The sequence below is a fragment of the Papio anubis genome, chromosome 4, assembly GCF_008728515.1.
Source record: "Papio anubis isolate 15944 chromosome 4, Panubis1.0, whole genome shotgun sequence".
In the NCBI taxonomy this organism is placed as follows: domain Eukaryota; kingdom Metazoa; phylum Chordata; class Mammalia; order Primates; family Cercopithecidae; genus Papio; species Papio anubis.
Window position 1 is genome coordinate 91,838,061 of NC_044979.1, and position 14,165 is coordinate 91,852,225.

The following is a 14,165-nucleotide window of genomic DNA, read 5'->3' on the forward strand; positions in this document are numbered from 1 at the left end:
TGTTTTACCCTATTATTAACATCTTGCATTAGTTGCAATGATCAGCCAATATTGACACAGTATTATTAACTGAAGTTCAGAGTTTACATTGGGATTCCTTCTTTGTATTATATATTCCATGGGTTTTGACAGATGTATAATGACAAGTATCATCTGTTAACAATATCATATAGAATAGTGTCACTGCCCCAAAATCTCTGTACTCAACCAATTCATTCCTCTCTCTTTTCCCTCTGAGTCCCTGGTAACAATTGATCTTTTGTCTTGTCTTTACTATTATTATTGTTGTAAAATATATGTTACATAAAATTTACCACATTAACCATTTCAAGTGTACAGTTCAATAATATTAACTACATACATAATATTGGGCAGCCAAGATCACCACCCATCTCCATAACTTCGTCTTGTGAAACTGAAACTCTGTATCCATTGAGCTCCCCTTTTTCTCCTCCCCACTTTCCCCTGGCAACCACCATTCTACTTTCTGTGTCTATGATTTTGGCTATTTTAAGTACCTCATATAAGTGGAATTATCCAGTATTGGTCTTTTTGTGGCTGGCTTATTTCACTTAGCATAATGTCCAGGGTTCATCCAGTTGTGGCATGTTGCAGATTTTTTCCCTGTTTGAGACCGAGTCATATTCTAATTTACCACATTTTCCTTAGTCATTCATTCGTTGATGGACACTTGGGTTGCTCCCACACTTTGGCTAATGTAAATAATGCTGCTGTGAACATGGGTGGAACAAATATATCTTCAAGACCCTGCTTTTAATTCTTTGGGGTGTACACCCAGCAATACAATTAATGAATTGTATCAGAATTCTACTTTTAATTTTTTGAGAAATCATGATACTGTTTTCCATGACAACTATACCTTATTTTATTCCCTACCGACAGTGCATCAGAGTCCCAGTTTCTCTACATCCTCACACACATTTATTTTCTGTTTTGTTTTGTTTTTTGACAGCAATCATGCTGTTGAGTGTGAGGCAGTATCTCGTAGTTATGATTTGCATTTTCCCAGTGATTAGTGATGTTTTTATGTGCTTGTTCATTTTTGTATCTTCTTTGGAGAAATGTCTATTCAAGTCTTGTGCTCATGTTTAAATTGGGTTATTTTGTTGTCATTGAGTTTTAGGAGGCCTCAATGTATTCTGGATATTAATCCCTTAAGCACTGATATTTTCTCTGTTTCTATACATTTTGCCTTTTCCAGAATTTCATGTAGTGAGAATCGTAGGATATGTAGTCTTTCCAAATAGGCTTTTTTTCACTTAGCTTAACTATGCACTTAAGATTTCTCCATGTCTTTCCATGGCTTGCTAGTGCATCTCTTTTTATTGCTGAATAGTAGTCACTGTATGAATGCATCACAGCTTGTTTGTCCGTTCATCTACTGAAGGACACCTTGGTTGCTTTCACTTTTGACAATCATGAAGGAAGCTGCTACAAACATTTGTGTGCACGTTTTGTGTACGCATATAAGCTTTTTAATCATGACAACAGAAACAGCTACCACCAACATACATTCAGTAGCATACAGTGGTTGCTTATTCATCTGGACTCAGCTGAGACTGAGCTCAGTGACTGCTGATCTTGGCTGGGCTCATCTGTGCATGTTGGGGATAAACTGTCAGTTAATTTGATGTGGCTTTGGCTGGAGCAACTGTGACAACATGGCCCTGCTTTATGTGTCTCTCATACTTTAGGGCCTGTAGAGTTTATGGCAAAGTCAGAGGCTTAACAAAGTAAGTAGAAATATACACCTCTGACAACGACTGGCACACTGTCACTTCTGCCTCCTTCTGTTGGCTTAAGTAAATCACATGGCCTACCCCAGAGTCAGAGTGGAACACTAAAAAGCTACATGGTAATGGGCCTGGATACAGGGAGGAGTGAAAAAATCAGGTCTTTGCAATTTTCTGGTACAATCGTAATCTTTACACTCTTATATTTGTTTTTCTTTTCAGAGACATTTCACAGTGTTTGCATTCAATTTTCCATCTTTGGATGCACTAAACACCATCTATGGCCAAATCTTTAGTTTCCACTTCCAACAGCAAGCATTTGCTCCATCAGTTCTCAGGAGTGGCCCCACTTTGATCCAGGCAACAATAGCATTCCATCAGACAATGATGTGTAACTTTTTACCCACGGCTATTAAATTCCACTACATCTTTAATCTGAGAGATTTATCAAACGTCTTCCAGGTACCTTGACTGCTCTGTGTTATGCCTCTTGAGTAGACAAATAATTAAAATACTATGTATTAGCCCACTTTTTGTGTCACTATAGAGAAACACCTGAGGCTGGGTAATTTATAAAGAAAGGAGGTTTAACTGCTTATGGTTCTGCAGGCTGGACTAGCATGGCCCCAGCATCTGCTTCTGGTGAGGGCCTCAGGAGCTGACAATCATGGTGGAAGGTCATGGGGAGCCAGTATTTCACATTTTGCATGGCAAGAGCAGGAGCAAGAGAGTGAGTCGGGGCAGGTCCCCAAACTTTTAAACAACCAGATCTTGTATGAACTAACTGAGTGAGAATTCACTTATTACAGAGGGGATGGTCTAACCATTCATGAAGGATCTGCCCCCATGATTCAATCACCTCCCACCAGGCCCCTCCTCCAACACTGGGAATCACATTTCAACATGAGATTTGGAGGGGCACACATCCAAACCATGCCATACTGTTAACGGTGTTCATTTATAAAACAGCTTAAAACTATGGTTATGTACTTTCATATATATTCTTTAACTTTACTCATAAACTTCTCAGGAAGTAAATATGGCAGGTTTATTATTCCCATTGCATCAATGAGAACAGTGCTTCTCCACAAGTCATATAATGTCTTTGTCTGTGCTGCTGTGACAAAATACCTGAGATTGGGTAATTCGTAAATAATAGAATTTTATTTCTCACAGTTATGGAGGCTGGGAAGTCCATGATTAAGGCACTGGCAGATCCAGTGTCTGGTGAGGGCCTGGTCTCTGCTTCCAAAATGGTGCTTTACGTGGTGCATCCTCACAGGGCAGAAGGGACAGAGCAAATGGGGCAAATGCCCAGCACCCCTTTCATAAGATCACATTGCCCTCATGATTTAGTCACCTCCTAAAGGCCCCACCTCTTAATATTGTCACATTGGCAATTAAGTTTCAAGACATGAATTGTAGGGGCCATTCAGGCCATGGCATATGGTGACTTGGCAGTGGAAGCAAAGGTAGATGTCTGGGCTCTTCAGATTGACTGAGTGAGTGCTTACTGTTCTGAGTGCCAAGTAAGAAGGATAATTGATCATGTATTTGCATAAGGCATTTATGTGTGATTTTAACCATATGTTAAGAGAAATAGTAATTTTTAAATTATTGGATCATTTTGGTTTAATATTGAAAATTACCTTGCTTACCTGGTAAAAGGACAGTGTTTATGTATTTGACTTAGGAAATTCTGAAAAGGGAATTGAAAGTCTGGAATTATTTTTTTAAATCCAATTAATGCGGTCTACACTGTACAGTACAAATGGATGGCTGAAATTTCTTTTGTGTGAGAGGTGGTATATTGATTAAATATGAAAACTCCATAGGACTTCTTTATATTTTTATAACCGTCTTTTCAGTATCACTCCACAACTGCCTCAAGTCCATAACACAGCATTAGTCAGTTGCTTCTTATGAACACGGAGCAGCTCTTTTCATGTCTGTGTATCTAGCTCCTGCCGGAAAGATTGCTTAATACCATGCTGTTTAAAAGCAGAATTTTAATCTCGGAAGGATAGGGAAGAGAGGTCATAGGTGAAATGGGACGAGAGGACTGCCTCCTCACTCTTCATATCCAGCCTGTCAGCTGCACCTGACACTGCCAAATAATTTTTTAGCCTTTTGCAACTTAATTCTCCACAACCCCCTTACTATTCTCCTGTGCATCCAGAGTAAGCGGCCTCTCTCCATGACGAGTAAGTGGATGTGAACCTAAGATACTGAAAGCACCATGAATGGGCACAGGAGTCACAGTGTGTTGGTGCTAGACCCAGATCTACCCATAACGTATGAATTTGGGTACTTTACTTTTGGTCTTGTATTCATCTGTGAAATGATTAGACTGATATCAAATGATTTTGTAGTAAAAAATATACAATTCTGTGGCTTTCATGTTAGTACTGTGACTTTCTGTTTGTACTTTGGTTTTGTAAACTTAGTCCATTGTAAGGCTTAATAGGCTCAAGTACTCAGATGTGATATTTCACACCTGTGCTGGCTCTTGAAATGGTCTTACTTGCATACCTAAAAATGGGTATAAGCATACTAAAATTTTCAAATATTTCACTTTTCAAAAAGTAAACCTACTTTTATACACAAACATGCACATTACTATTGATGATATTTCTTTTAAGCATTTGCTAAATTCACATTTTAGTTTAAGAAGTGTTAAACTTATTTGGAATGTCATCAACCTTTGAATTTAAGTTATTTTCCCTCATTTTTGCCTTGTAGGGGATTTTATTTGCTTCTCCTGAGTGTTTAAAAGGTCCACTTGATTTAATACGTCTGTGGCTTCATGAATCTGCCCGTGTTTATGGAGACAAACTGATAGACACAAAAGATTGTGATTTGTTTCAGAAAAAAATGCTGGAAACTGCTTATAAATATTTTGAAGTAAGTGTGTGAATATCAGAGGTCACTATTTACCCCAACACCAACTGGGTATTGGGACCAAAGTTAGATGAGGATATGAGAGAGGTGCACAAGGGCTTACCTTTTTGCAATGGCTGTGACTCCAGAATACACTTGGTCTATGCTTGGGAACATTCCACCCACCTACCCATGCATGGGTCTGTAAGCGTTTCTCTTGCTAGGTCATGCTGCCCGCAGCCGGACCTCTGTGGATAGTTGACATGCCATATTTTTCTCTTTCTCGTCTTGCAGGGTATAGATAGTCACATGCTACTTCAACAGCCCCTCATCTATTGCCACTTTGCTAACAGAGGGAAGGACCCACATTACATGCCAGTGAAGGACTGGGAAGTGCTGAAGATGATTCTTACGGAAACCTTAGACAACTACAACGAACTAAATGCTGCCATGCACCTAGTTTTATTTGAAGATGCCATGCAACATGTGTGAGTTAGTCACGATGCTTTTTCATAAAAGGAAGAATGGCTGGGTATCCACAACTGTCATTTTTCAATACATCATACTAAGCACTCTGAACCACCAGTTCTTATCTGCTGTTTGACATATAATTTTAAAGTATAAGAGGGTTGTGTTTTAATGTTACATTCTTAATAATGTCTTACATAGGCACACTGTTTTCTGAGATGCCATCATATCCATTATTTTACTTGAATATTAAGAAAGTGGAAACGTAAATTACTTGTTCAAAGTCACATAGTTCATAAGGGACAAAGGACTGATTTTCATTGATTAAGCAGGTTTTGTTGAGTGCCAGCTAGGAATATTGCCAGCCTTTCAGCAATTTTGTGCAAATTATTTAAAATGGGGGAGGGCTCATGCTGTGTTGGCAGAAAATTAGAAAAAGGCACCTGTCCTTGGATAGAGCATGGCTGATAAGGTTCTCGCTCACCTCCTAGACCTGGTACCTCATGTAGTGCACAGACTGTGCAACCATCTACAGCCCCACCTATCAGATATTGTTCTAGGTGCTGAGATACAGCAGCAGTGAGCACAATCCAGTCCCCTCTATAGTTGAGCTTACATGTTAGCGATGAAGATGGACATCTATAAGGACATGAACAACTAAGCAAGAGAGTGAGCAAGAAAAATATCAGAAAGTGATGTGTCATGCCAAAAAGGAAAATAGGTTGATTCTGTGAGAAATACAATATGTGAATTTCCAAAGAGGGACTGGGCATCTCTGTGAAGAGGTGACATTTAAAGTGAGACCTGAGTGATAACTAGGTGCTACACATGGAAAGATCTGGAGGAAGAACATTCTAGACAGAGATAAGATTGCATCTGACCCTAAGGCAAGAATGTTTGAGATACAGAAAAGAAGACCAGTTAGGCTGCAGCATAGAGAAAAATATGATAAAAATGGAGAGGCAGGAAATGACCTTACCAATAAGGAGTATTTCCTTGTAACCAGAAGAAGGAAGTTTGATTTTATTCTAAGTGCAGTGAGAAGTGGTTGGATGGGTTTTAGCATGGGGATGACACAGTTCATTGTCTGGGCTAAACAACTTAACATTGCCACTGCTGTGTAGAAAGTTGATCACATGTTTACATCTGATACTGCTCTGGTAGTCCAAGTCACCTTCATCTCTCATTGACACCAGCAAAGACTTAAATAAGTGACAACAGCCAAAGACTTAAAAAGAAAAAGAAAAAAGAAATCATTGAAAACAAGAAGAGGCTGAGTGTGGTGGCTCACACCTATAATCCCAGTACTTTGAGAGGCTGAGGCAGGAGGATCCCTTGAGGCCAGAAGTTTGAGACCAGCCTGGATGACGTAGTGAGACCCCATCTCTACAATTTTTTTTATTTTGATGAGCTGGGTGTGGTGGCATGTGCCTGTAGTCTCAGCTACACAGAAGGCTGAGGAGGGAGGCTTGCTTGAGCCCAGGAGTTCGAGGCTGCAGTGGGCTAGGATTATGCCACTGCACTCTAGCCTAGGCAACAGAGTGAGACCCTATCTCTCAAAAGAAAAGAAGAAGGAAAAATCCAGAGAAAATAAGATGTGGAGAATTCAGTTTTTAGAAGAATTAATCTTTAAACTTATGTTGGGCCCCAGAACCTACAAAAATTGTAGAGCCCTTCCTGTCATCACAACTAAGTGTTGGTAGTTTTATTGATCCCTTTGCAGTTGTGATCCTTCCTCTGACTATGCAAAGGAAGTTTCCATTGGAATCTAAGACCGTGGTGTTAAATCAACTATTAGCAATGCTATCTGTCATTGGGTTAATATACAGTCACTGTGTATGTGCGTCCTGGCTCAGGTGAAACAGAAACCTCCCATTGATACTGAGGAGACGTTTTCCTGTATAATCCCTCAGTACGGAATTTTCAGTGGCCTAAAAGGTAAGGCTGTTTCTTTGATCGGGGATTATGAGCTAGAAGCTGATTTACTCAGCATTAGAGGTGATTTAAGAGCATGTCCTTGAGTGTTATAGAAAGGGACTTTGCCACTTAGTGAATCTTGTGAGGTTAAAAACCTCAAAGCATACATTAAAATGAAATGAAAACCCTGCTTTATAGCTTGGGGTATCTCTCATGTCAGAGTAATTTTATAGCTTTCCCCAAGGTTGTTTTGTTGTGTGGTCATGTGAAGTAAAATTTAATGTGATGACTGAGCTTGTAAAAATAACCTATCTTTTCTGTTATTGGAGGTTTTCAGAAAATGTTCACGTGTGCTGGTCCTAATATAAGTGATCCCAACTTAATCTTTTTCAAAAAGCACTATTTAAAACAATTTATGTAGATTATTCAGGTTCTGAAGTTTAAGTTCATTTCAGAAAAGTAACCTAGAGCAAAATGATGGCATCAAATTCAGGTGTTTTACTATCTACATGCTTATATTTTGTTTTTTTGGTTTTCTTAATATTTTTAACATAATTATGAACTATTTATTCAACCAAACCCATCTTTTGTTAACGTTAAAGCCAGTTTATTTATAGCTGTAAAATATAGCAGTAGTATAAATAGATTAAGCATTCAGAATGCCTTGGATATTACAGAACAAGGGATTAGTTGGCCTTGGTGGAAATTTAACTTTGCAGTGCTGAATGGCTTCAGAAAATTATTCTAGAATGGTGTAGTTACAAGGGAAGGTTCTAGTGTGAAGGAAGCAAAAATTACATTAAGAAACAAGTGCTTGATTTGCTGAGTAAGTCACACGGAGAGATCTGTTGGTCTAAACAAATCCATTCTTTCCAAAATAATTCTACAGCAAAGATTTCTGGCACAAGGCTACTCCTCCTTTGATGTCCTCATACTTGGATGCTGGTGTGGAATTCGGATCTTTCTTGCCAATCAAAATATTTTGAAGACTTTAACACAAGGCCTTTGCATATATTTTCTTTTCGGACTTTTGGTGGTGATAGCAAAGCACTAAAAGAATTCAAAATGTTATTAGCATAGGATGGTTTGTCATGGGAGCAGTTCAAGGGTGAGGGTGAAGATGCCATCTTTGATGGGGAAACAAATGAACAAGGACTAGAGGTTTCCAGTAAAAACTGGAATTTAGTCTCTCACTATTTATCTAAAGAATAAACAAAACAGACATAGGCCAGGCGCTGTTGCTCACGCCTGTAATCCCCGCACTTTGGGAGGCCAAGGCAGGTGGATCACTTGAGGTCAGGAGTTCAAGACCAGCCTAGCCAATATAGTCAAATCCCGTCTCTACTAAAAATACAAAAATTCGCGGGGCATGGTGGTGGGTGCCTGTAATCCCGACTACTTGGGAGACTGAGGCAGGAGAATCACTTGAATCCGGGAGGCAGATGCTGCAGTGAGCCAAGATCACACCACTGCACTCCAGCCTGGGCGACAGAGCAAGTCTCCATCTCAAAAATAAATAAATATATAAAAATAAACAAAACAGACATAGTCCCAGGGCATTTTCGATTCTGTGCCACGATGGGCGCTTTCTTTCCCCAGGTGTCGCATCAGCCGGATCTTACGAACCCCTCAGGGCTGTGCTCTCTTGGTTGGAGTGGGGGGCAGTGGCAAGCAGAGCTTGTCCAGGCTGGCAGCTTACCTTTGTGGCCTTGAGGTCTTTCAGATCACTCTGACTGAGGGCTATGGAATCCAGGAACTTCGGGTGAGTAAAGGAGACAGGCAGTTCTTCTGACCCTTCTGCTTGGCAGATAAAGCCGAGGCTCCCAGTGCGCCCACCTGGGCTGTGACTCTCAGATTTGGCCAAGGCCTCCCCAACCACAGGACAGCGGGAGCTCTTTAGAGCAGTAATTGACCTTTGGCGGTTTTGCCTTTATGGTCAAATTAGTAATAATAAATTTTTACAAGTTTTATGTAGGTTTAATAACATGTAAACCTGGCTTAGAAAATATTTACTTAAATACTTGCTTACACAAATGTCTTTCTGTTTTCTATTAATCAAACCTGATGCTTATCGCCATTAGTGTTCCTGTATGACAGGTTGGGGAAAAAAGACACTAACTTCACAAGTGAAAATAGATTTCTTCCACATTGGATAAGAATAGGAGAAGATGATACAATAGGAATAACACATTCAGGAAACTCTCGTGTGTTTTCAAGCTTTGCTTTTTAGTAACAAATGTACTTACAAAATAGTACCTACAATTTGTGCCAAGTGATATTTTAAATTTTAAAAAATCACATATTTTTAATATTACTAATGAAATAAAACCCATTTTCAGTAAAATAGGACAGTTGTTAAAATGAGCAGACTTCTTTTTATGGCACTGCTTGAAAAAGGCGTCAATGAATTCGCTTGTACTCAGTGAGAAGGGAGTTGGTGATCTGAGCCTGTTTTCATCTCTCTGCTGCAGTAAGCCAGAAACACAACACTTATCCTTACATGTCAGAAATGGAGGTGGTGTCGCACTGCTGTCCCCTAGAATGGGGTCTCTCAGAGAAGGAATATGTGAACCAGTGAAAGGCACCCCACAGTGCTATGGCGATACAGTTACTCAGTTCTCCCCGGCACTCACACACATCCTCCCAACGCCGCATCAGCATTTTAACAAAACATGAATGATGGCCTTTCCTTACAGGTAGATCTTGCCAATTTGTACATCCGAACTGGAGCCAAGAACATGCCCACTGTGTTCCTGCTGACAGATGCCCAGGTTCTAGATGAGAGCTTCCTCATGCTGATTAATGACTTGCTGGCATCAGGTGATTAAACCAACACATTTCTTGAAAGATCTTCCCCAATGACAAATTATCTGTAGTTTCAGTGAACTTTAAAGAGAGAGAATTCGTCTTTGAGATGTTTGCTGGGCAGTCTTTGGGGAGAAACCTGTAAACCTAACTAATTTGAGGTGTATTGCTTTCTTAGTCTGTTTATGGATGAGAAGGCCTTCAGTGAAGTAAATGTTATTCCTACATGTGTGGGTGTAGAGGGTGTGTTCATCATGGCTTATATGTGTTGTATGTCTTGTAAATAAAAAAGAAACATGACATTTCTGATTTTAAACTCATCATTTATGCTGAACTTTGTCTTGTAAAACATTTCAAACGTTTAAAAGTTATATGTAAAATTTAAATTGCAATGATCTTTTAGTAATTCTACTCATTCTTTGGGGCAGGAGAAATCCCAGATCTGTTCAGCGATGAAGATGTGGACAAGATAATTTCTGGAATTCATAATGAAGTTCATGCTCTGGGCATGGTGGACTCCAGAGAAAACTGTTGGAAATTCTTTTTGGCCAGGGTGCGACTACAGCTCAAAGTAAGAAATACTTGCTTAATCGGCATATTAGTTAAAACCTGCTATTGCAACTATCTGGTTCTATTCTGAGTTTTTTATTATGAGTTTGGATTTCAGTAATGCATTTTGAAAGGATGTGTGCATTTTTACACACCTGTATCTGGAGTGTATCTTCCTAAAGTGTCCCATGATGCTGGGCTCCTGCAAAGCACTGTTGAGCAGTGTGTGCAGTCCTCAGCTGAAGCGCCTGTGGTCTGTGCCCTTGAGGAACTTACACTATTATAGAACACAGGAGACATCACAAATAATTATCATACAATATAAATGTAAACAGTGCTGTGGGATTACAGAGGAGCGCAGTATCCTTCGTCACTGGAGCTGGTCATCCTGGAGGAAGTGATGGGCCACGTGTCAAGCATGGAGAAGAATTCAAAGGGAGGAGTTTTCAGGGACGGGAAATGGCATTTATATAAAGGTCAAGTGCATGGTACACATTTGGAGAAACCCAAGTTACCTCTAAAGGCCTGGAACATAGAGTTCTTATAGGGAGAGTGAGATCAATAAATCTGGAAAAGTAAATTGGAATGAGATAAGAGATTTCTAAATCATGAAGTGAATAATGAGGAGAGTTTTGAATTAAGAAAGTGATAATGATGTCAGTAACTTCAAGGAAAGGAATTTAGAAGTAACACTCAGATGGGCCAGGCGCAGTGGCTCACGCCTGTAATCCCAGCACTTTGGGAAGCCATGGCGGGAGGATCACCTGAGGTCAGGAGTTCAAGACCAACCTGGTCAACATGATGAAACCCCATCTCTACTAAAAATACAAAAATTAGCCAGGTTTGGTGGCATGCGCCTGTAATCCTAGCTACTAGGGTGGCTGAGGCAGGAGAATCACTTGAACCCAGGAGGCAGAGGTTGCAGTGAGCCAAGATCATGCCATTACCCTCCAGCCTGGGTGACAGAGTGACACTCTGTCTCAAAAACAAAAGAAGTAATGCTCAGATGTTCTGAAGGATTACCCCAGTGTTCTTCCTCATTGGCTGCTCTGTGCTATAGTGTATCACATAGGCAGACAATATAACCAGATAATAGAACAATAAAGGTCAAGTATCACAAGATAACAGAGAGAGCCTCCAAACTCATCAGGAAGCCAATTTAAGAATGCTGCTAGGACAATTCAGGCTTTCTAGTATGGAATGGTTAGTAATCTAGGAATGCTGCTGCTTAACTGTTGCTTCTCTTGTTGTTATGCCTGTCAAGTTAGTGGCAGGCTGTGGCAGCTATAGAGCTGGAGTATTTAAGGACAGGAGATGGGGACTGGCACTGGCCCTGAATATGCCTTTGATTGGACATTAGAGAGTAGAGTCACTAAGTTTCTCCAACATTCTGCTATTTCAAGTTTCACATTAATTTTACTAAGCAATTCTGGGCTGAGGTTAGAAGGTTAGAACTTAAGGTTCAGTTGCCCAAAGAGGTTTCTACCCATCAAAAATAGACTAAGAATACATTTGTCAGCTAGGAACAAGGCCAGGGATTTCTTCCTGTTCCATTGTGATATACTAGAATCAAATTTTCTTTATCGAATGGGGAAACAAGTACAATGTTAGAATTTGAGGTAGTAATAGTATAAATCAGTGGTTCTCATAATCTATTGCTCAGAGCTGCAGAATCAACATCAACAAGAAACTTTTGAAAACGTAGTTTCTCCAACTCCACCCCAGACCTCCTGAAGCAGAAACTTTGGGTGGCCCCAGAAATCTCTCTTAACAAGGCCTCCAGGTGATTCAGAGGCATGATGAAATTTAAGAGCCATTGTTATAAATAGTGCCAGAATGAACATTGTATATATCTTGCATGCTCAACTTTGCTTGCTTCTACAGGATAAATTCCTAGAATGGATATTGCTAGATTCAATAGTTACAGCTTGTGGTAGTTTTAAAACATGCCTTCAAATTCTTTGATGCTCTTCTTACTCACAGGTGGCGTCTAGATCCCCTCTTCTTGAATTTGGGTGGGGAGCTTATGAATCTTCAGCTAATATCCAGTATGACAGAGGTGATGCTGAGCAACAACTAAGGCTAAGTCATAAAGGGCTCAATTTTCTATTGGATTGTACATATTTTGTTTATAAGAGTTCTATGTATTTATATGTGTCTCATGTATATTTTTCCTATTCTTTTGTCTTTTAAATGTACTTATGGCGCATGTTCATTTATAGGTCTGTAACTTTCCAATTTTTTAAAGGTTTATGTATTAAATTAATCAGTTTTTTCCTTAATGGATCCTCAGATCCATTTCTTAGAAAAGTATTTTACTCTTCAAGATAATCTCTTTTTATTTTTTGTTTTTATTTATTTACTTATTTATTTTTTGAGACAGAGTTTCACTCTTGTTGCCCAGGCTGGAATGCAATGGCATGATGTGAGCTCACTGCAGCCTCTGCCTCCTGGGTTCAAGTGATTCTCCTGCCTCAGCCTCCCAAGTAACTGGGATTACAGGTGCCGGCCACCACACTTGGCTAATTTTTTGTATTTTTAGTAAAGACGGGGTTTCACCATGTTGGACAGGCTGGTCTCGAACTCATGGCCTCATGTCCACCTGCCTTGGCCTCCCAAAGTGCTGGTATTACAGGCATGAGCAAGATAATCTTTACTAGAAGCAGTTGGAACTCACATTGAGCTACAGTAAGAGAAAACTCAACAGTTTCTTGAAGCCTTTCACAATAGCAAGTCCAGACTGGCTCAGTATTACCCTTAGAGGCCACTTAGAAAAGATGCTCATCTCTCGTTTTTCCCTTCTGCCTGCTTTCGTCGTGATGCCTCTTGCCTCCTGATCACAGGTGGGTACAGTATGTTTATGTTCCAGGCAGGGGGATGGAAGGGGAAGAGGACCTGGAGACTCTGTACCAGGAAACCTAAGCTCCTCCCCAAAACCCTAAGCTGATGTCTGACTGGCCTCAAATGCTTCCCATGCTGTCTCCAGCTACTAAGGAGTCTGCGGGAGTAAATATTTAATTTGGGGACGTTGCCTTTATGAGTAAAATTTGAAATGGGTTTTGGAATAGTTTTAAAAAGGAGCAGTATCAGTCATTTCAGTGCCTATATGCTTTCATGCTCTGTTTAAAACTTTGCTACCTCTGAAATATATTTTTTATTAAATATGGTGAAGTGTGAGCTGAGAGGTTTCAGGTTATTTTTCCCAAAAAGATGTCTTCTTGCCTAAACACCATGTATTTCTTCCTTACCAGCTTCAAATACCATCTTTAGTGTGTGTCCAATAGCCATATTAATTGTGTCTGTTTCTAAATTCTCTGTTTTCTTTTCTTGTTAACTCTCTGCTACTGATTTCAGCATTGCACTATAAATTAGTAAAGCTTTATCATTTATTTTCATTTCCAGTTGCTCTTTCTTGTTAAGCTTTTTCTACTTATTCTCCTGTGTTTATATGTTTGGATAAGTATTAGCATCATTTTGTCAAATTCTCAACACACTCCATGTCAACTTTGATTGAAATCATGCTGAATGCTTATTTTATATTAGAATTTAATCTTCAGGGTACAGTGTCTTTTATTGCTTTTAGAGAAGGATTGTTTCATAAAGTTTTGTAATGGTGTATTATTTGTATATAGGAGAGCTATTGATTTTTAACTTTATAATCAGCAACCTTACTGTCTCTCTTATAGTTTCTAATAGTTGGTTGATATCATATAGCCTGCAGGTAAATATATTTTGTCTTTCCTGCTATTCTGTTTTTCTGCTCTTCTCCCTCATTGCATTGGCAAATATTGC

The 14,165-nt window shown here is 39.6% G+C and overlaps 1 protein-coding gene across 1 annotated transcript in view; it reads left to right on the plus strand.

Annotated features, from left to right (window-relative positions):
• The window catches only part of DNAH11 (dynein axonemal heavy chain 11), a 410,596-nt gene that overhangs the window by 228,812 nt on the left and 167,619 nt on the right, over positions 1-14,165 (plus strand). The window contains exons 50-55 of the mRNA XM_031665316.1: positions 1,977-2,216; positions 4,497-4,658; positions 4,929-5,122; positions 8,619-8,781; positions 9,716-9,839; positions 10,253-10,395. Coding sequence (XP_031521176.1) covers positions 1,977-2,216; positions 4,497-4,658; positions 4,929-5,122; positions 8,619-8,781; positions 9,716-9,839; positions 10,253-10,395 — 1,026 coding nt within the window. The remainder of the gene's footprint in view (positions 1-1,976; positions 2,217-4,496; positions 4,659-4,928; positions 5,123-8,618; positions 8,782-9,715; positions 9,840-10,252; positions 10,396-14,165) is intronic.